General features: G+C 41.7%; 1 protein-coding gene across 1 annotated transcript in view; it reads left to right on the top strand.

The window, feature by feature from the left end:
* LAMP3 (lysosomal associated membrane protein 3) overlaps positions 1–21,222 on the top strand; it is a 38,978-nt gene extending 17,756 nt beyond the window's left edge. Inside the window, exons 4-6 of the mRNA XM_002814336.5 lie at positions 2,925–2,982; positions 7,500–7,670; positions 19,174–21,222. Of these exons, the coding sequence (XP_002814382.2) occupies positions 2,925–2,982; positions 7,500–7,670; positions 19,174–19,307 (363 nt within the window). The 3' untranslated portion in view covers positions 19,308–21,222. The remainder of the gene's footprint in view (positions 1–2,924; positions 2,983–7,499; positions 7,671–19,173) is intronic.
* Positions 21,223–21,574: the final 352 nt, after the last annotated feature.

Genomic DNA, 21,574 nt, shown 5'->3' with positions numbered 1-21,574 from the left:
CTAAATATCCCCCTGCCCTTTTGTTTACATGAATCCACATAACAGATACTTTTCCTTTACCCTAAAGATAGACATCATGGCTAGGCATAGTAGCTCATACCTCAAGCCTCATTCCTTGTAATCCCAACACTTTGAGAGGCCAAGTAGGGAGGATCTCTTGAGGCCGGGAGTTCAAGACTAGCCTGGGCACCATAGTGAGATCCCATCGCTATAAAAATTTTTTTTTTAAAAATTAGCTGGCTGTGGTGCCATGTGCTTGTAGTCCCAGCTACTTGGGAGGCTCAGGCAGGAGGATCACTTGAGCCCGGCAGGTTGAGGCTGCAGTGAGCCAAGATCTTGCCACTGCACACCAGCCTGGGTGACAGAGGGAGACCCCGACTCAAAAAAAAAAAAAAAAAAAAAAAACTAGACATCACCTTAGTCCTAGTCAACGTTTCACTAATTTTGACTCAGTCAAAATGGAAAGAAATCTGAGTACAGGTTCCAGACTGTGTCCTGTGTGTCCTTAAGATGAACTCGCAGTGAATGTGAGCACCCCATTTGTGGAAGGCCTTATTTTTTGATTAGCCCTAGAAAGTGTAGATTCTTGTGGAACAGCAGTGGCCCTGCCCATCAGGGACGGGTTCACAGGTGTTCCACCTGTGCATCCGGAAGGGCTCAGGCTTGTTTTCATGCTTTGCTGTTGCCCCATGAAATTCTTGATTTTTGAACATGTGGCCTCGCAATTTCATTTTTCACCAAGCCCCCAAAATTCATTATGTAGCTGGTCCTGCTTCCCATCAATGGTTATAGGTTTCAGCTGCATTTCAGGGACTGTGAAAGTAAATTCTCACATAATGAATTTTTGTTCTATACCCACACATCCCATGGAGGAAAATGTAGGGCAGGATCTTGCTTTGTCTCACCTACAAACTATCTGCATCTGCAGTAGATGCTTAACTGTTCTGAGCCTCTTTGTTCTCAGCTGTAAAGTGGTCTGATGATATCGATTCTGTCTCAGGGGGTCGTTGTAAGGATCAAGTGACGCAATGTCAGTGAAAGCATGCACATGGCAAATTGTGAAACTCTCACAGAAATGCCAAGCATTCTTCCCTTAGGCGGGACAGGTCAGGGAGACACCAAAGGGAAGATTCCAAGAGGCCTCTGAGGAGTCTGAGCTGACCTCATCACTATTCTGCTGCTCCTCAAATCCATCTCACAGTGCAGCCCCAGCCATTTCCAAAAACAAAGCTATGCTCGTGTCACTGCCCTGCTTAAAACCCCTCAATGGACCCTTTTTGCCCTTAGGAATGGGGCGGGAGTCTTGTAACCCTGACTGTGGACCCTGAAATATAAGTCTCTCTTATACTAAAAGAGGCTCCAAATTTTTAAAAAATGCCCTAAATAAATGGTATATAAAAGCAACACAAAGATAGTATCTTTTTAAAAGAGGTGTTTCTCCCTAAAGCAAATGGATGGTCTAAGGCCATTGTTCAACTTGCCTTCAAGACCCAAGAGACTGAGCACCTTGACGGAGGCAACCAGGTCCTCTCCCAGGACCTAGAACAATCCCTGGTATGGAGAGGGTATGAAAGAGACGTTAAAGGCTAGACTTGGAGGCAGGCAGAGCTGGAGGTCATATCTTCCCCTGCCACCTCTTAGGGCTGTGACCTGGAGCAAGTCACCCAGCCTCATTTTCTCTCATAATTATTGTGAGGATTAAATAAGGCAAGTGCATGGAAGTGCCTGCAACAGTGCCTAATACAGGGTAAGAAGCTATTGTGTGGTAGGTGCTATTCAATGAATTGTAGGATCTAGAGCTCAATGTATCAGTATCAATGACCTTACTAAAACAATTTCTATTTATGGAACCCTTTTATTGTGTAATGAATCAACATTTTATCCACTAATAATATGCAAATGAGCTATAATGTGGTCAAGATTAGTATTAAGTTTCTCTAATGATTATATTTGAAACCTCTAAAAGTAATTCAATTTCAGGTTCTGATTTGGGTTGCTCTGCCATTTTCGCATCTCTTAACTTGTAGATGGTTTTCTAAGGAATGTTTAAAACTGAGAATACTGGATCACCTCAATTAAAAAATAGAAACTCCCTTTTCAACTTACCCTTCTATACCCCAATTCAGTTCCCTAGAAGGTTTCATGCCTTTTGTTTTTATAGGGCTGTTTTGTAGTTTGTTTTTGTTTTTCTGGAAAGATAATTCCTAGATAATGTGGGGGCACTGCTTTAGGTTTTAAATACAACCACTTGGGGTTCTCTTCTAGAGAATACCCAGGGATCTCAGGGTAAGGCATTTCTTCCCATAATTGCTCCCAGTGACCCCATTTAGCCGTTTTGAAGACATAGACCCATTAATCTGTGTAAAGCCATTCACACCCTACATAAGAACATGTACACACCATTTTGTATACATTGTTTTTCCCAGAGGGTTTATGGACCCCGGGAGGTCCTCCCATGGTATCCTTAAGGATGAGCCTTCTAAGCCAGATGGATGGTCTTAAAAATAAAAGGAAAGGATGAGTGGTCTCAGGATAAGAATTCTTACCCTTAGATATTAATTGCTAGTAAAAGCTTGATATATGCTCCTTCTTCTCCACCTTCCCAGTGGACTTGCATTTTAACAGGGAGAAATTTGGCCCAACCGAAGGGACTCACATTGTACTGGTGGAAATTGAATATCGGGCCCTAGCAACTAGTATGCAGTAGGGAAATTTGGGGCCAGGGGAAAACTGTTATTTATTTATTTATTTGTGGTATGTTTACTTTTTTGGAATTTTCATACACAATTATGACCCAGTACCAAGTAACTCCCCAGCCCTTATATCCAGATTTAATAGCTGGAATCCTAAACAAAGTTTATAAACCAAGATTGTAAACATATGAATAGAGATAACCCAAAGGTTAACACCCTGCTGTTTTGCAGGATGAAGAATCATATTATATCAGTGAAGTGGGAGCCTATTTGACCGTCTCAGATCCAGGTTGGTAATTGGAGAATGCCCGTTCTACCAGCCATGACACTGTTTCTGGTTAGCTCACCTTTCATCCCATTGAATCTGCTCATGTTTGATGCTGCTTTTTTTTTTTTTTTTTTTTTGGAGATGGAGTCTTGCTCTGTTTCCCATGCTGGGGTGTAGTGTCACGATCTCAACTCCGTGCAACCTCTGCCTCCTGGGTTCAAGTGATTATCTTGTCTCAGCCTCCCAAGTAGCTGGGATTACAGGCATGTGCCACCACACCCAGCTAATTTTTGTATTTTTAGTAAAGATGGGCTTTCACCACACTGGCGAGACTGGTCTCGAACTCCTGACCTCAGGCGATCCGCCCACCTCGGTCTCACACAGTGCTGGGATTACAGGCATGAGCCACTACACCCGGCCGATGCTGCTTTTAAGGAACAGACTGAGAAAGCAGCCAGCAATGTGATTTTGGGGGACTTTACTACGCCTCTGTGTGCTGTAATTTGCCCATCTGCTCATAAGGGAGGCTGGACTAGATTACGTCAGAGATCATGATTGGCGACAATAAAGAGTTTAGTGGCTTTTTGACAGATTTGCTGTTGATAGTGCAGCTTATTCTATACTCTGGGAATCATACATTCATTCTACTAAAATGTAGTTAGTGCCTGCTAGGTGCCAAGCCCTGTACTAGGCACTGGGGATCCATAATTTTTCAAACTAATAGTTCTTGCCCTCATGGAGTTTACATTCTAGAAGAGGAAGAGGACAACAACACATTAAATGATAATACAGTACCCCCCCACCTTATTCACGGTTTCGCTTTTCATGGTTGGTGCAAAAACAGGTGAGTACAGTACAATTAGAGTTTCTGAGAGAGAGAGCTCACATGCACATCACTTTTGTTATAGTGTGACAATTTTTCTATGTTATCATTAGTTATTTTTAATATCTTACTGTGACCAATTTATACATTAAACTTCATCACAGGTATATATGTATATGCAGGAAAATACATAGTATATCTAGAGTTCAGTACTATCCATATCTTCAGACATACACTGGTACACTGGGGGTCTTGGGATGTATCACCCAAGGATAAGGGGAACTCCTGTGCTCTGTTAAGTAGTGATAAGTTCTTTTTTTTTTTTTTTGAGACAGTCTCACTCTGTCACCCAGGCTGGAGTGCAGTGGCTTGGTCTCAGCTCACTGCAATCTCTGCCTCCCAGGTTCAAGCGATTCTCCTGCATCAGGCTCCTCAGTAGCTGGGATTACAGGCACCTGTGACCACGGCTGGCTAATTTTTGTATTTTTAGTAGAGACGGGGTTTCTCCACATTGGTCAGGCTGGTTTCAAACACCTGACCTCAAGTGGTCCACGCACCTTGGCCTCCCAAAGTGCTGGGATTATGGGTGTGAACCACTGCACCTGGCCAAGTAGTGATAAATTCTAGGAACAAACACAAGCAGGCAGAGTGGAGAGGAATCGAAAGCTATTTTAGGTGGGACATTAGGGAAGCCTTCAGGGGAGAAAGGCCCTCTCTGAAGACGTGAAGTTTAAGCAGAGAGATTCAGCTCTTTGGGGGTATCTGGGCCTAGGGAAGCTCTTTGCAGATGGCAGGAAGAACAGATGCACAGGCCCTAAGGGGTGAGCTGGCCAGTGTGTTCAAGGACCTGCAGAGTGCCAGTGTGCCCGGAGAGGGAATAAGCAGCAGATGAGGTCGAGGGACAGACAGCCAGGCCAGAGCATGTAGGGCCAGTGGGCAAGGCAAGGGTCAGGACTTTGGACTTTATTCTAAAGTGTGAAAGGATGCCACCGGGGGGTCTAGAGGAGAGAGGAAAATGATACCTCAGATTTACATTTATAAAGGTTCACTTTGGTTGCTGTGTGGAGAATGACTCGTAGTGGGGTAAATTCAGTGAACTCCTACAGTGTTCACTTCCAGAGAAGCAAAACTCCCGCTCACACAAGATGTCTCTCAGAGGCCTCAAATGTTTCCCTGGGAAGTCAAATAACCTTTATTTGTTTGTATCCCCCTGTGCCAGGTACCGTACTAGGCATTTTCATGTCTGTTTTCTCCTTTTCAAAGCTCTGTCCTTTGACTAGCTTAAACATTATTTTACCAATTAAGGAATTTATGCCAAAGAAACTTGCCAAGAAATGAAAATGTGGAGTAATGTCTACTTAAAATATCAGCTACGTTGTATTGATATGTTTAGGGGGATTTGCCAATGATTGTTAAATGTAAGTAAGATGGCATAGTTGACAACTCATTTTCATATATGTTAATTCACTTAGATCTGTCTCCTCACTTAGAATAGAGGATAAATATTGTGAGTGCTAACATAAATTAGCTAATGTTATCACTAGGTATGGACCAGATTTTAGCCAGCAATAGAGTAGAAATCTCTCAAGAGGCAGGGGAGTCCGGGTGCAGTGGTTCACGCCTGTAATACTAGCACTTTGGGAGGCTGAGGCAGGCAGATCACCTGAGGTCAGGGATTCAAGACCAGCCTGGCCAACATGGCAAAATCCTGTCTGTACTAGAAATACAAAAAAAAAATTAGCCCAGCGTGGTGGCGGGCACCTATAATTCCAGCTACTCAGGAGTCTGAGGCAGGAGAATTGCTTGAACCTGGGAGGCAGAGGTTGCAGTGAGCCAAGATCTCACCACTGCACTCTAGCCTGGGCGACAGAGTGAGACTCTGTCTCCAAAAAAAAAAAAAAAAAAGGCAGGGGAAGAGGGGAAGGGGGAGTCAAAAATTAATTTAAAGCTGAGGGTGTGGGAAAATCAATTCTAGGTCTTAATCCTAATGGCTGAGCAGGAGCTTAAGGAGTCACAGTAATGATGATTTTCATATTAGTGGGGGTACTAAGACTAGTAATCAGTTGTAATTACGGTAGTGACAGTTGTAATGTTAGTGGGGATGGTAGTAGCAGACTACCCAGGATATAACACATGATCCGGTAGTATACACAGAGAATTCAGTACATTGTGTAGGGCATTTGCATGTACAGACGCTGGCATTAATGCCACCTTGTTAATTCATCATGGGACTATTCCTTACTGTAACTACTAAGCAGACCAGACAGTTGGGTCCTCTGGCTAGTGAAATTTCTACCATTCAAGAAGCTACAGTATAGTCAGAAGGGTGCTTAGTAAGCATGGAATTAGAGAAAATGGAGTTCATTGTATGATTATTTTTCTTTTATTATTATTATTTATTTGTTTTTGAGACAGAGTGTTTCTCTGTTGCCCAGGCTGGAGTGCAGTGGCACGATCTCATCTTACTGCAGCCTCCACCTCTCGGGTTCAAGGGATTCTCCTGCCTCCCTGAGTAGCTGGGATTGCATGCACCCACCTCCACGCCCAGCTAATTTTTGTATTTTTAGTAGAGACAGGGTTTCACCACATTGGCCAGGCTGGTCTCAAACTCCAGACCTCAAGTGATCTGCCCACCTCAGCCTCCGAAAGTGCTGGGATTACAGCCGTGAACCACCATGCCTGGCCTATTTATTTATTATTGTAGAGACAGTCTTGCTCTGTGTCCCAGGCTGGAGTGTAGTGGCATGATCATAGGTCACTGCAACCTCGAACTCCTGGGCTCAAAGCATCCTCCCACCTCAGCCTCCCAAGTACTTGGGACCACAGGTGTGTGCCACCATGCCTGGCCTCAATCATTAAAATGTTTAACTTCATCTGCCTTGAAGCCTCTACTTCCTTGAACAGGGTGTACCTGTCATAAGAAAGGGCCAGTCTCCTAATGAGTTGGAGGCGGAGTTTCACTCTTGTTGCCCAGGCTGGAGTGCAATGGCACAATCTCAGCTCACCACAACCTCCACCTCCCGGGTTCAAGTGATTCTCCTGCCTCAGCCTCCCAAGTAGCTGGGATTACAGGCATGTGCCACCACGCCCGGCTAATTTTGTATTCTTGGTAGAGATGGGGTTTCTCTATGTTGGTCAGGCTGGTCTCAAACTCCCGACCTCAGGTGATCCGACCACCTCGGCCTCCCAAAATGCTGGGATTACAGGCATGAGCCACTGCACCTGGCCCCTAATGAGTTCTTGACCCTGCTCGTCTAATACATTCAGCCTGGTGATAAGCAAGTTCTTCATGTGCTGACTGTATGTCCTTTCACTGATTCATTAAGGGTTCTGTGATTTTCTAAGTCTCAGAAAGCAATCTTCTCTTATCTCTAAAATTTTAGGGGCACCTCTCTGTAGCCCCCAAGTACTGACTAGTTCCCACCCACTCTGTCCCCAGTGATTTAAAATAATCAAAGAACACATTCTCAAAAGTTCTCATTTCAGTGTTTGCGCATTCCAGTTTATGTGAGGCGTCTCCCTTATGCCCCAAACAGAGCAGCTGAAAAAGTCTCCAAACTGCACCAGGGTGTTTTTTCATGGGTAGAAGGTGGGAGAACCCCCAGAGAGTCCCTCGGAAGGAAGCCCATTTAGCTGCGCACAGGCAGCCCGGCCACAGCTGGAGCTCAGTGGACACCTGTCAGGACTCTTATGCATCTATCTGTCACCTTTTCAGAGACAATTTACCAAGGAATCAAACATGCGGCGGTGATATTCCAGACAGCGGTCGGGCATTCCTTCAAGTGCGTGAGTGAACAGAGCCTCCAGCTCTCAGCCCACCTGCAGCTGAAAACAACCAATGTCCATCTTCAAGCCTTTGATTTTGAAGATGACCACTTTGGAAATGGTAAGTTAAGGGTCAATCAGGTTGCAAACATACACTTTAGAGACCCCAGGGTAGATCCAAATTGTTTTCTGTCTGCAGCTGTCAAAGGAGCAAGCATCTCCTGAGCTTCCTGGGACAGTGTGATTCCACACAGCTCACAGGGCCAGGCTTCTCTGGCCACCTCAGAATCAGGCACCTGCACCCACCCAGTCACGGCTGTCCTGCAGCAGGTTACATTCTCTTCGACTCACACACATTCTTACTCATTTAAACACTCACGTGCTCAATCAAAACAACAGAAAATACCACCTGCGACGTCCCTTTATGTCCTGTTGGGTGTAAATTCAGATATGTTTGGAGAACACTTTAAAGATCCTGAGTATCAGTAATGTCTAAAATCGAGATTTCAGAATAGTTTCTTCCCCACCTGCAGAGGGAAAAGAGCAAGATGCAGCAATTCAAGATAGAAGGAAACTCTGTTGGACCCCCTCATCTCAATTACAAGCTGTTGGAGCCCCTCGTCTCAGTTATAAGCTGTCACACCCAACAGTGTTTCCTCATAGTTTTAGTTTCCCTCTAACTTCTGCTTTGAGTTCTGACCATCACAGGCAGAGCTTGCCTGATGACTGCCCTGGAGGAAAACAGGTCCCTGGGCAAGGGCCAGGAGCAGACCAGGGTGACTTTCCAGAAAAGCCCTCTTCTCCCTTCCAGGAACACATTGTTACAAGGATTTCTGCATGTGACCAGGAGAGTCATATACCAGAAAAAGCCCTCTTCTCCCTTCCAGGAAAACAGTGTTACGAGGATTTCTACATATGACCAGGAGGGTCATGTACTTCAATTTCTAAAACATCCCTCTCATAATAAGTAAAAAATGTGATGAGTACTTCCCAGTTATCAAAAATAGATTTAGCTAGAAGTTTAGCCGTATTTTAAATGTCTACAATATGAATCTGATTTTGCTTTGGGTTCCATCATGAAATTGCAGATGCGTGTAGCAGAAAACTTCTCCTCATGTACTCAGTGGGAAGCATGTGGCAGAGGAAGAACTGGGCGTTGCTTGCCTTGGATCCCCTGGTTTCTGTAGGCTTTGTTGGAGTCCCACAGTCATATGAAAATTTGCCAGTAGAGGTTGGCCCCATTTGTCATCCACTCTCAAAACTGCTAGTGTTGGAAAACTCTTTCTTTCTTTTACAATCATTATGAAGGTTTGAAAAACTTCTGTAATCGTGTGATCTTAAAAAAAGGTACACACTTGCTCCTCTTCCCCTTCAGAACCTCTATGAAGCAGGAAGTGATCAGGTCTGGGAAACCTCTTAGTAGCAGACGTAGGAAATAAAACCTTTCAGCAGTGCACGCCAGTGTTCACAGGGATGCATAGAAAAGCTCGCTTGTCTTTACATTTTTTTTTCTTAAAACCATCATTAATTGGATAGTTTTCCAAACAACAGACTTCAGAGTTCTCCTTAACTCCTCTCCCTCCAGCACCCTCTCATACAAATAGTCACAAAGCCCTAACAATTCCACTTCCAAAATGCTCCCCTTGTTCTCCCGCTGTCGTCCTGTCAACTCAACGCCATCTTCTTAGTCTTTGCACTTCAAATTTCACTAAAGATGCTCAAATGTGAAGAGGTATGTCATTCTGTAAATAGGATTTTCTACTAGAGAGTAAGAGAAGGGGGAAAAGAGGAGCAAGTTACCATACCATATGGTGTTTAAAAGACACATGTGCAAAGGGTTATGGGAGCCCAGATGAAGCTGTGATTGACAGCATTGGTGATGAGAGGGTGGACTAAAGAAGTCTTGATTGATGGACGATTTTTAAACAGGGGCTCGAAGAACTGGAGAGGAATCCAGCAAGTGTCAAAGCTGAGCCTTGTAAAAGATAATGGTCATCCAAAACAGTAGACTCCTGACTCCTGAAATCTCCTCCTCCCTAAAATCCTGGAGCCTGCAAACATTGTGTTTTGTTTATTGAGTTTTAGGGTTTTTGCTGTCCTTTCCTTTTGCTGTTTATTATGCTGATTTAGGAGCCCCAAGCTATCTGAGCAGCCCCTTTAAGAAACACAGAGTTAGGGCTGGGCGTGTTGGCTGACTCCTGTAATCCCAGCACTTTGGGAGGCCAAGGCAGGCGGATCATTTGAGGCCAGGACTTTGAGACCAGCCTGGCCAACATAGCAAAACCCCATCTCTACTAAACATACAAAAAATTAGCCCGGGATGGTGGCACATGCCTGTAATTCCAGCTACTTGGGAGGCTGAGGGATAAAAATCACTTGAAATCAGGAGGCGGAGGTTGCAGTGAGCCGAGATTGTGTCACTGCATTCTGGCCTGGGTGACACAGTGAGACTCTGTCTCAAACTATTACTAGAGTTGGAGAATATGGCTCTGGGAATTACTCTAGCTTGAGAGTCAAGACATAACTCTGATCACAACCCTCTAGGCCAAACTAGCATTTTCTCAAAGTCGGATCTGCCCAGAAGCAGCATCAGAATCCCCCCCGGCCCCAGCTCAGACCCACTGAATTATCATTTCTTGGGCATGTGTCTGGGGATCTGCAATTTAATAAGCTCCCTAACTAATTACCAGTGCTACACGTGTCAGATCCACTGTACTGACCCTTTCCCTCTCGTTTTCACCTGCTGTTGTCTGAGCCCCAGCAGCTCCGTCTCCCCCTCCGTCTTCTTCTCTCCAAAGCTGAGGCAGATGTGGCAGTGCCACTTCCCAGCGTTTGTGGCCAGTCTGTAACACTTGTTACTCTGACTTCAATTACAGCGGATGAATGCTTCAGTGACAGAAACAGGAGAGAAATCCCTGTGGCCATGGGCCTGAGTATCACAGGACTGCTTGTCATTTTGCTAACCGCATGTCTGGTGGCCAGAAAGAGGCCCAGTAGAGGATATGAACGTGTGTAAAGCCCCACTTTCTTCAAAATGTGCAAAGTTAAGGTCTTGGGAATTCCAGCATCATATTCAGCCTGAAGTGAAAGGATTGATCTGTCTTGTTGCCTGTTGCACCCTCCTGAGCTGATTAGGAAACCTAACTTTCCACCAAAGGGCTACCACAGTGCTAGGAAACGGCACCTCCCCTACTTCCTCCTGTTGCTTTGGGAAGGCCATGCCAGGTGTGCTTGACGCCCTCTGCCATACCTGACTATACCAGTGCTGGCTTCCAGAATTAGGGGCAATAGGTAGAGACATGAGCGGGGTGCTTGTGAGAAGGGAGAAAGCAAAAACCCAGAGGGAGAATTGTGGGGAAGACATTTACAAATTGACTGATTTTTCTTATACATTTTCAAGAGTCCTGATTTTCAGTTTTTAAAAACATTACTTTAAAAAAAACCAATGCATTTCAAAGTTGATTACAAAATTATTTTAAACTCCTGGATTTCACCCAAATTTGGTTTACTTAAATTATAGATGATCTTAATATACTATTATTTTTTTAAAAAAAACATATCCTACTCTATCGTAATGTATTATCAGTTTAAAAAATTAGGAAACTGCCTATTTCACTTTTTTAATTTAAAGCACATATCAAAGATCATGGCAAAAAAGGAGGGGCTCGATAAATGTTGGCTCTTCAGTTCCTTCAACTTCATGTGTTGTCTGCCTTCTTCGCTACTTTTTTCCTGGTTTGTCGGCTTTTCTTTGATGCTGTTTTATTCTTGTAAATGTGTCCATTTGGACCATTGCAGGACAGGAGGAAGGCAGAGCAGGGAAACAATCTGGAATGGCAAGCAGGAAGAGGTAGACCTGCCTGGAGGATCACTCACTTCCCTTTTACGCAAACATTCACCAAAAGCAGTACATTCCTGATGGGGGACGGTTGATATCTGAGGGAAAAATTCTATTAAAATATGGCTTAGAACGTTATTCATGGTTTCCTATTACATTGACAGGGGTTTTTCATTCAGAGAAAAGGGAGAGGAATGTTCTTAATTGATTCTACTGACTGGAAATTTTCTTGTTTTTCCAAATTTTCCAGAGGTGCCATTCATTATTTTTAACATGACATTTATGAAATTTGGCAACAACTATAAAACTACTGCTTACTTAGGAAATGTACTGACTCTCCCAGGAGGCATTTTTGCTCTCCTTGTTTTCTTAGAAGTGGGGCTGTGGGGAGGGCACACCGCAGCTTCAAAAGAGCACTAAGAGCCCCTGAAGACATCCAGAGTGTCAGGAAATGTCTGTTTCCCTCTTAAAACAGGAGATGTTGATGACAATCTGATATGAGGACCCAGGAGTTCCCCAAAGTGACTCGGGCTTAACAGCAAGAGCTTGGCTTTGGAGAGCTGTGATCTCCTTCCACCTGCTTCTTCAAACTGGCACCTGCTCCAGGCTCCCCTGTGTCCAGTGTTAAGGGCACTTGAAAGTTCTGTAGGGCAGAGAACGAGGTGTTTATTCACCGGCCACTCACTCTTCTGCAGAATGATTAATGTAAGATTTACCTTCTAGCATGTGGAAATTTCTCCCCTAGCAGATGAAACAAGAAGCAGAATTTAAAATCAAGTGTAGAGGGATATGACCACTTAAATTTAATTTTCCTCCCTACCTTCTTCAGTGAGTTCTTTTGGATGATGGCCACTGCTTGGACTCCTGCTATCTATTCCCCCCACCCCAGTACCAATTATTTTTAGAATTAATTTGAATTAGCATTCTGGTAACCACAAAAAGCAAAGGTTTCATTGGAATGGCCAGTAAATAAACGCTTGGGTGTGTAATTTACTCACAGTCCTGCCCACTTTCCAGGTGGAGAGCAGAGGGGGCAGTGGAGCTGGGCTCCTCACCTGCCTCCCTCCTAACCACACACACATTCACCCTAAGAAGCCTGTGATGATGGAGGAAAAAATTCCGTGAACTCCTCCATTACTGAACCTGGAGGAGAAATAAAAGAGTGGTTTGCTTTATCTTCTTCCTTTTCCAACCTAGGATAGTGAAAATGGCTCCCAGGAAGACTGGGAAGAGTAAAGGTGGGGACAGACAGAGATGAACTGGGGAAGCAACCCCAAAGCAGACGATTGCTCCAGGCTGCAGCTAGTTTCCATGCTACAAAAAAGAGAATAGAATCCAAATATCTAACCCAAAGGGAAACATTAACTGATCTCAGATGCAATGGAAAGAAGACCATAATTCACCCAAATGGCATCTTAGGAAATGGAGTATCTTGACTGACACGCTCAAGCATGAGCAAGATGAAAACAAACTGCATGGCCACTGTGCCAAAATACTGCAGCAAAATAAGAATAATATGAAATTAAATTAAGAAAAGGAGTGAGGCCGGGCGCGGTGGCTCACACCTGTAATCCCAGCACTTTGGGAGGCCGAGGCGGGCGGATCATGAGGTCAGGAGATCGAGACCATCCTAGCTAACATGGTAAAACCCTGTTTCTACTAAAAACACAAAAAATTAGCCAGGCGTGGTCACAGGTGCCTGTAGTCCCAGCTACTTGGGAGGCTGAGGCAGGAGAATGGCGTCAACCCAGGAGGCAGAGCTTGCAGTGAGCCAAGATCACACCACTGCACTCCAGCCTGGGTGACAGAGCGAAACTCCATCTCAAAAAAAAAAAAAAAAAGGAGTGAGGGTGTATTAGTTTGCTAAGACTGTCTTAGTAACATACCACAGTCTGGATGCCTTAAATAACAGAAATGTATATTCTCACAGTTCTGGAGGCTAGAAATTCAAGGTCAAGGTCTCAGCAGCATTGGTTTTTCTGAAACTTCTCTCCTTGGCTGTAGATGGCCTGTGTCTGCACGTGGTCTTCCTTCTGTACCTGTCTGTATCCATATGTCCTCTTTGTGTAAGGATACCATTCATATTGGATAGAGGCCCACCATAATGACCTCATTTTAACTTACTGACTTCTTGAAACACCCTGTGTCCTAATACATGTTCTGTGGTCCTGGAAGTTAGGGCTTCACCATGTAAATTTGGGGGCAGGGAGGGGATACAATTTAGTCCATAACAGAAAGTTAGAAATGAAAATAGTAAAATGCAAAGAAAACATAATTCAAGGAACAGAAAGAAATTCCTGACAATTGCTTGATGCTGAGAATCACTTAATGTGAATTCCAGGTAATCAGAGTTTAAAGATAAGATGTTAAAATGAAAGAGTAAGAAAACAAGATGAGTGTCAAAGCAATACACTACATAATGTATAGAAACAGTCAGAGGCAGAATAAATAGGGAGGAAATTATATTATTTTCATAGAGAGAATGACTGAGGTCATTACAGGTAATACAGATAAACCTTATGATTAAAGCATTACAGGGAAGCTACTAGATATAGAAGCTATTCAGCCCCTCCAACATAAGTATAATCGGTGCCTCTGACGTACAGACCTCAAAAATAGAATGAAGATATATTTGAAGATTTAAGGAAATTTCCTTGAGATAAATAATTGAAGTTGGGATTAAAAGAGCATGTCCCAAAAAAGAATTGATACCAAAAGTTTAACACTGGGACATATTGGAAACAAGCTATAAAACTTCAAACATAAAGAAGTCTTTAGGCCTTTATGGAAAATAAAATAAAATCAGCTATAAAAAGGAAAAGTTAAAGTTGAACTCCAATTTCTTCACAACAGCATTTAAAGCCAGCAGATAATTTCTACAATGATCTAAGAAAAAGAAAATGTGACCCAAAAATATGAAGTATAAAGACAATAGGCAGATATTCTTTTGTTTGTTTGTTTTGAGACGGAGTCTTGCTCTGTCGCCAGGCAGATATTCTTAACCATGAAATAATTCAAAGGATACAACACAAATAAGCCCTTATAAAAAATATTGCTTGACAATGAAATTCACCGAGAAACGAAATGAGTCACAATATAAACAAGGAAATAAACAGCCTTTAGGAATAGAAAAGTCACAGTAGGCCTGGCGAAGTGGCTCACACCTGTAATCCCAACTCTTTGGGAGGCTGAGACAGGAGGATTGCTTGAGCCCAGGAGTTTAAGACCAGCCTGGGCAACATGGCGAAACCCCATCTCTACAAAAAAATACAAAAATTAGCTGGGCATGGTGGCGCATGACTGTGGTCCCAAACTACTTGGAAGGCTGAGATGGGAGGATGTTGACCCATTTATATATAAAACATACTAAACAATTATGGGCCTGGGAACACAAACACACCTTCACATACATGAAATGATATTTGTACATGGTTATTCATTACAACATTGTTTATAATAGCAAAAAAAGTGAAAACAAGCCAAGGGTCCATCAATAGGGGCCAGATTTTAAAACTGTGATTCATCCCACAATGGAATCCTATACAGCTACAAGAAGAATGAGGATGCTATGTATGTTTAAGGAAAGAGTTCCAAAATATATTATATCAAAAAAGCATAGTGCATAATAGTATATTCATTATTGTTCTATCTGCACAAAGAAACATCAGAAATACAAACAAGAACTAAGGAAAGTAATCATCTAATGGGGACAGGGAGAACTAAGAAGGGGCAAGGGTGGAAGTGAAACTTCTCAATGTACAGCATCTTGTATTATTTTGACTTTTTAAATCATATGAATGTGTTAAATCGTCAGAACACATTTTTTTTTTTTTTTTGAGACAGAGTCGTGCTCTGTCTCCCACGCTGGAGTGCAGTGGCACGATCTTGGCTCACTGCAAGCTCTGCCTCCCAGGTTCACGCCATTCTCCTGCCTCAGCCTCCCAAGTAACTGGGACTACAGGTGCCCGCCACCACACCTGTTTTTTTTTTATTTTATTTTATTTTTCGTATTTTTAGTAGAGACGGGGTTTCACCGTGTTAGCCAGAATGGTCTCGATCTCCTGACCTTGAGATCCGCCCGCCTCAGCCTCCCAAAGTGCTAGGATTACAGGCGTGAGCCACCGTGCCCGGCCAGTCACAACACATTTTAAAGACTACAGGAATCATAGTTATCAAGTAGAATTGAAGCGTCATAAACCTGGACAATGGATCAAGGTCAAAGATTCTTAAGTTGAAATAGCAACCAAAACATTCTTCAAACAAGGGCTTGCGGGGTGGCTGCTGGCATTGTGGGCTTCTTAATGAAAAAATTTAAGCTAAAAACATCAAAAATTAAAAGTTTTTAAAACATTTTTCATTTAACAGGCAATTGAAATGCATGGTACAAAAATAAGTGATAAGGTTATTGTAAAATGAAATGGAAAGAATAAATATTTGATTTAATTTTCCATCTATGAGAATTTCACAATAAAATCAGTTTACTTTTTAAAAAAGAAAAAAAAAACCTAGACAATGTTAAAAACAGTGACATAACTATTCAAAATTTGGAGTTGTCTGGGCACAGTGTCTCACGCCTGAAACTTTGGGAGGCTGAGGTTGGGGGATCACTTGAGGCCAGGAGTTCAAGACCAGCCTGGGCAACATAGTAAGAACCCCATTTCTTCAAAAAAATTAAAAAGTAGCTGAGTGGGGTGGCATTTGCCTGTACTACTAGCTACTTGAGAAGCTGAGGTGGGAGGATGGCTGACCTCAGGAGTTTGAGGCTTCAGTGAGATATGATTGCACCACTGCACCCCAGCCTGGGCAATAGACCAAGACCCTGTCTCAAGAAAAAATTGGGGGAGTTGAAGAGAGGGGAGATGGAAGGGAATCTGTTAGTGCTACTCTTTCAAAACAGTATCAATAGATAATGTTTAAGGTGGAAACAAAGTTTAGCAAACACAAGTCCAATTTGCTTCATAACCTCTTAATATATTTCATAGTTGTTTAATGCATACTTCATAATCTCTTTTCAGAACTTTAAAGGGACCCTTTATGAACCAATATTTCCCGTGACAAAGAAACATTGGTGTGTGACAATTCCTTCAGTTTGATTTAAGTTTTTTATCCTATTAAATGCAAGTAAAATTGAAATTAACAAATGTAATAAAATAGTACTTGTATGATCCTATCTTAATAAAAGTATTTCTATTTATTTTTCTAACCTATCTATCCTTGTAGTTCTAAAGAAAGATGCCTGAAATAATGTTTCTCCATGTTAGCAATGACATTTCTGGGTGGATGGTCTTGGGGTAATTGGTTTTACTTTTTTGTTTGTGCTTTTCTCTATTATTTTAGTTCTTTATAATGAGCATAGACTATTTAAAATAGAGTGATTTTGCTTTAAGCATGCACGTGAGTTTGCACACGTGCACACACACACACACACACACACACATTCACAGAGGAACCACATGCCCAAAAAGGTTAATAGTGATTGATTCAAATAGAAGAAATGGGGTGATTGGATCAGTCATGTCTTTTCTTTGTGTACTCTTTTGCATTTTAGAAATGTTTAAACAATGTTAAATAATTTAATAGTTTAACAAAACTATAGAGAGAGTAAAAGTTGCCCTCCACTTCCCTCCCAGTCCTCCTCCCTGTTCTCCTCCCAGTTTTTGGTGTATCTTTTCACACCGGACCCACAAGCACATGGGTTTGGGTTCACGTGGTGCTTCACAGAGCTTAGGGAACTTCTGTTACAGAACACTGAGACCTACCACGTTCTTTTTAATGGCTATATTATTTTCTATTGTCTGAATACCATTTTAGTTTTTACGTATATTTAAATTGTCTCTCATAAAATGGACAGTGCTGTAATATATCTTTTCATAGTTGTGCGAATATATCTTTGGGATAATTTCCTAGAGATGAATTATTGGGTCAACAGGTGTGTGCTTTACATTTTAACTTTTTGTATTTTTTCCCACTCATTTTAATTCCTTGTCAAAGTTCTTTTTCGTTTAAGAAATATAGGCCAGGTGCGGTGGCTCACACCTGTAATCCCAGCACTTTGGGAAGTCAAGGATTGCTTGAGCCCAGGAGTTTGAAACCAGCCTGGGCCGCATAGCAAGACTCCATCTCTAAAAAATAAAAAATTAGCCCAGCATGGTAGCACACACCCCTAGTCCCAGCTACTCAGGAGGACGGGGGGTGGGGAAGGGATGGCTTGAACTCAGGAGTTCCAGGCTGCAAAAAAAGAAAAACATGTATAAGTAACAAAGTTTCATGTACTCCAGAAGGTCTTATCATGGAAAGCAACATTTCTCTGTCCCTCTGCCTTCCTGCCCCAAGACACAAAATACTTCTAACTAATTTTAACAATTTCTTCTGATTGCTATCTCCATAACTCTAAAAAATAAAAAGTTTATCATGATAGTTCCTAATTGATCCATTTTAGACATCCTCCTATGGCACATAAAGATTTGTGGTTACACAACTATTTTTGGGTAAATCAGTAAGGTATTAAGGCATACATTATTGTAGTTTTATGAATATTGTCTGCTGTCAAGCCAACTAGTATACTACAAGCACAGTTTCTTTCTTGTCCAGATCTTCTTTTTCCTGGAATCTCTAATTGCCACTCTGTCTTCTCTCTGACCTCTTTTGATCTTTTTTTTCTCGAATCTCAGGTACACGGAATTGGGTTGATGGTGATCCTTGGTTCAGGACATAATTTCAGTGTTGGTTCATACAACGACCTCACACATGTATCTTTTCAGCTATCTATGACTAAGACATGGTTCTTCATTTATTTGCTCTTTTCTCCCAGTCTCTTCATTACAGAGAATTCTATCAGTTTCCATTTTTTCTCCAGACCCCTCTGTCTTTCCTTAGTTGAGATTTATTAGTCTCTGACCCAATCAATTACATTTTACATGAATTGAGTAAGCACTTTCTAATGGTATAAAGAAAAAACAGTTTTGATAAGTTTATAAACTCTCACTTTTAAGCTCTCATAAATAATTTGGTCTGTTTTCCAATATTAGCTAAAAGTAATATAATAAAACCTTAGGAGTGACAAAAATGTTTTATAAAGTGGATAAAAATCACGTTTCTCAAGCGATCATCTGTAATCCGGTCACTGGTCACACAAATGGTCTTTTTTTTTTTTTTTTTTTTTTTTTTTTTGAGACAGAGTTTCGCTCTTGTTGCCCAGGCTGGAGTGCAGTGGCGTGATCTCGGCTCACCGCAACCTCTGCCTCCCGGGTTCAAGCTATTCTCCTGCCTCAGCCTCCCGAGTAGCTGGGATTACACATGTGCCACCATGCCCAGCTAATTTTGTATTCTTAGTAGAGACAGGGTTTCTCCATGTTGGTCAGGCTGGTCTCAAACTCCCGACCTCAGGTGATCCACCCGCCTCGGCCTCCCAAAGTGCTGGGATTACAGGCATGAGCCACTGTGCCCGGCTGGTCTCTTTCATGTAAGCTTATCCCACTTAGCAGGGAGTATGCCTGGAGTGACTTCTTACTCAGTTTAGGAAATGAGGATTATGATTATTGAATGTTAATTACTGAGAAAATATGGTTATTTAATCTTCTCACAGTCTTACATATTATTTGCTTACTTTATAAGTTAGGAAATTGCAAGGGTAAATTACCTGCCCAAGGTCACAAAGCTAGTTAATGGTGGAGTTAAAAGTCAAGCTTTGTTTGATGCCAAAGCTCATCTTCTTTCCCCTCTAGCCTGCTTTCTGGACTGCATCACCAAACCTTACCCACTGTATTGTATTTGTTTTCTCTCTTAGTGGATGAGTGCTCGTCTGACTACACAATTGTGCTTCCTGTGATTGGGGCCATCGTGGTTGGTCTCTGCCTTATGGGTATGGGTGTCTATAAAATCCGCCTAAAGTGTCAATCATCTGGATACCAGAGAATCTAATTGTTGCCCAGGGGGAATGAAAATAATGGAATTTAGAGGATTATTTCATCACTTCCAGGATGGATGTTGGGAAGTTCCCTTAGAGTGTGGGTCCTTCAAACAATGTAAACCACCATCTTCTATTCAAGCCAAGTGAGTCGTGTGTGATTTAAGTTCAGGCAGCACATCAATTTCTAAATACTTTTTGTTTATTTCATGAAAGATATAGTGAGCTGTTTATTTTCTAGTTTCCTTTAGAATATTTTAGCCACTCAAAGTCAACATTTGAGATAGTTGAATTAACATAATATATGTAAAGTAGAATAAGCCTTCAAATTATAAACTAAGGGTCAATTGTAACTAATACTACCTGTGTTTGCATTGAAGATTTTATTTTACCCTTGATCTTAAAAAAAATGCTTTTGCTTTGTTTATCAAATGGACTTTCAGTGTTTTTACTATCTGTGTTTTATGGTTTCATGTAACATACATATTCCTGGTGTAGCACTTAACTCCTTTTCCACTTTAAATTTTTTGTTTTTGTTTTTTGAGATGGAGTTTCACTCTTGTCACCCAGGCTGGAGTACAATGGCGCGATCTTGGCTCACAGCAACCTCTGCCTCCCAGGTTCAAGTGATTCTCCTGCTTCAGCTTCCTGAGTAGCTGGGACTACAGGCATGCAACACCATGCTTGGCTAATTTTTGTATTTTTATTAGAGACAAGTTTTCACCATGTTGGCCAGACTGGTCTTGAACTCCTGACCTCAGGTGATCCACCCACCTCAGCCTCCCAAAGTGCTGGGATTACAGACATGAGCCATCGTGCCTGGCCTTAAGTGTTTTTTTTTTTAATCATCAAAAAGAACAACATATCTCAGGTTATCTAAAAAAGAACAACATATCTCAGGTTGTCTAAGTTTTTTATGTAAAACCAACAAACAAAAACAAATCAGCTTATATTTTTTATCTTGATGACTCCTGCTCCAGAATCGCTAGACTAAGAATTAGGTGGCTACAGATGATAGAACTAAATAATAAGCAAGAGACAATAATAATGGCCCTTAATTATTAACAAAGTGCCAGAGTCTAGGCTAAGCACTTTATCTATATCTCATTTCATTCTCACAACTTACAGGTGAATGAGTAAACTGAGATTTAAGGGAACTGAATCACTTAAATGTCACCTGGCTAACTGATGGCAGAGCCAGAGCTTAAATTCATGTTGGTCTGACATCAAGGTCTTTGGTCTTCTCCCTACACCAAGTTGCCTGCAAGAACAATGACACCACACTCTGCCTGAAGGCTCACACCTCATACCAGCATACACTCACCTTACTGGGGAAATGGCTTTATCCAGCATCATGAGACATTAGGGTAGGTAAAAGGAGAGTTTGCAGATAACAAAATAGCCTATCCTTAATAAATCCTCCACTCTCTTGAAGGAGATTGAGGGGCTTTGTAAAACATTAGTCAGTTTCTCATTTTTATGGGATTTTTTAGCTGGGCTGTAAAGATGAAGGCATCAAATAAACTCAAAGTAGTTTTAATTTTTTTTGATAATAGAGAAACTTTGCTAACCAACTGTTCTTTCTTGAGTCTATAGCCCCCTCTTGTGGTAACTTGCTGCTTCTGCACTTCATGTCTATATTTTCTATTGTTCACTTTATTCCGTAGAGCAGCCTGCCAAGAATTTTATTCATGTTTTTTTTTTTTTTTTTTTTTGCTGCTAAAGAAAGGAACTAAGTCAGGATGTTAACAGAAAAGCCCACATAACCCTAGAATTCTTAGTCAAGGAATAATTCAAGTCAGCCTAGAGACCATGTTGACTTTCCTCATGTGTTTCCTTATGACTCAGTAGGTTGGCAAGGTCCTGACTTTAGTCTTAATAAAACATTGAATTGTAGTAAAGGTTTTTGTAATAAAAACTTACTTTGGAGATTTGTGCATGTCATTTATTTTTTATGATTCATTTTTGTGCTGTTTACAATCATCTTAGGTTTTTGCTCAGATCAATAAGTTAAACCATCTTTCTATAATTTGTTTCATTCTATTCTCCATTGCCACATTATAACTTGGTAGGAATTCCTGAGAAGATAAACCACATTAAAGTTACATATGAAATGTCTCAACTCCTAGTTTAGACTGACTGCATTACTAGTTTACTTAAATGTTGCCACATTTGTTCATTCATTCATTTGATCAGCATTGATAAGGATTTGCTAAATGCCAGATACTCTTGTAGGAGCTGAGATAAATAAGAGGTCCTATATTAGTTACCTATAGTGATC

Source organism: Pongo abelii, chromosome 2, assembly GCF_028885655.2.
Source record: "Pongo abelii isolate AG06213 chromosome 2, NHGRI_mPonAbe1-v2.0_pri, whole genome shotgun sequence".
NCBI classification, from domain to species: domain Eukaryota; kingdom Metazoa; phylum Chordata; class Mammalia; order Primates; family Hominidae; genus Pongo; species Pongo abelii.
This window is presented reverse-complemented; position numbering and strand designations above follow the sequence as displayed.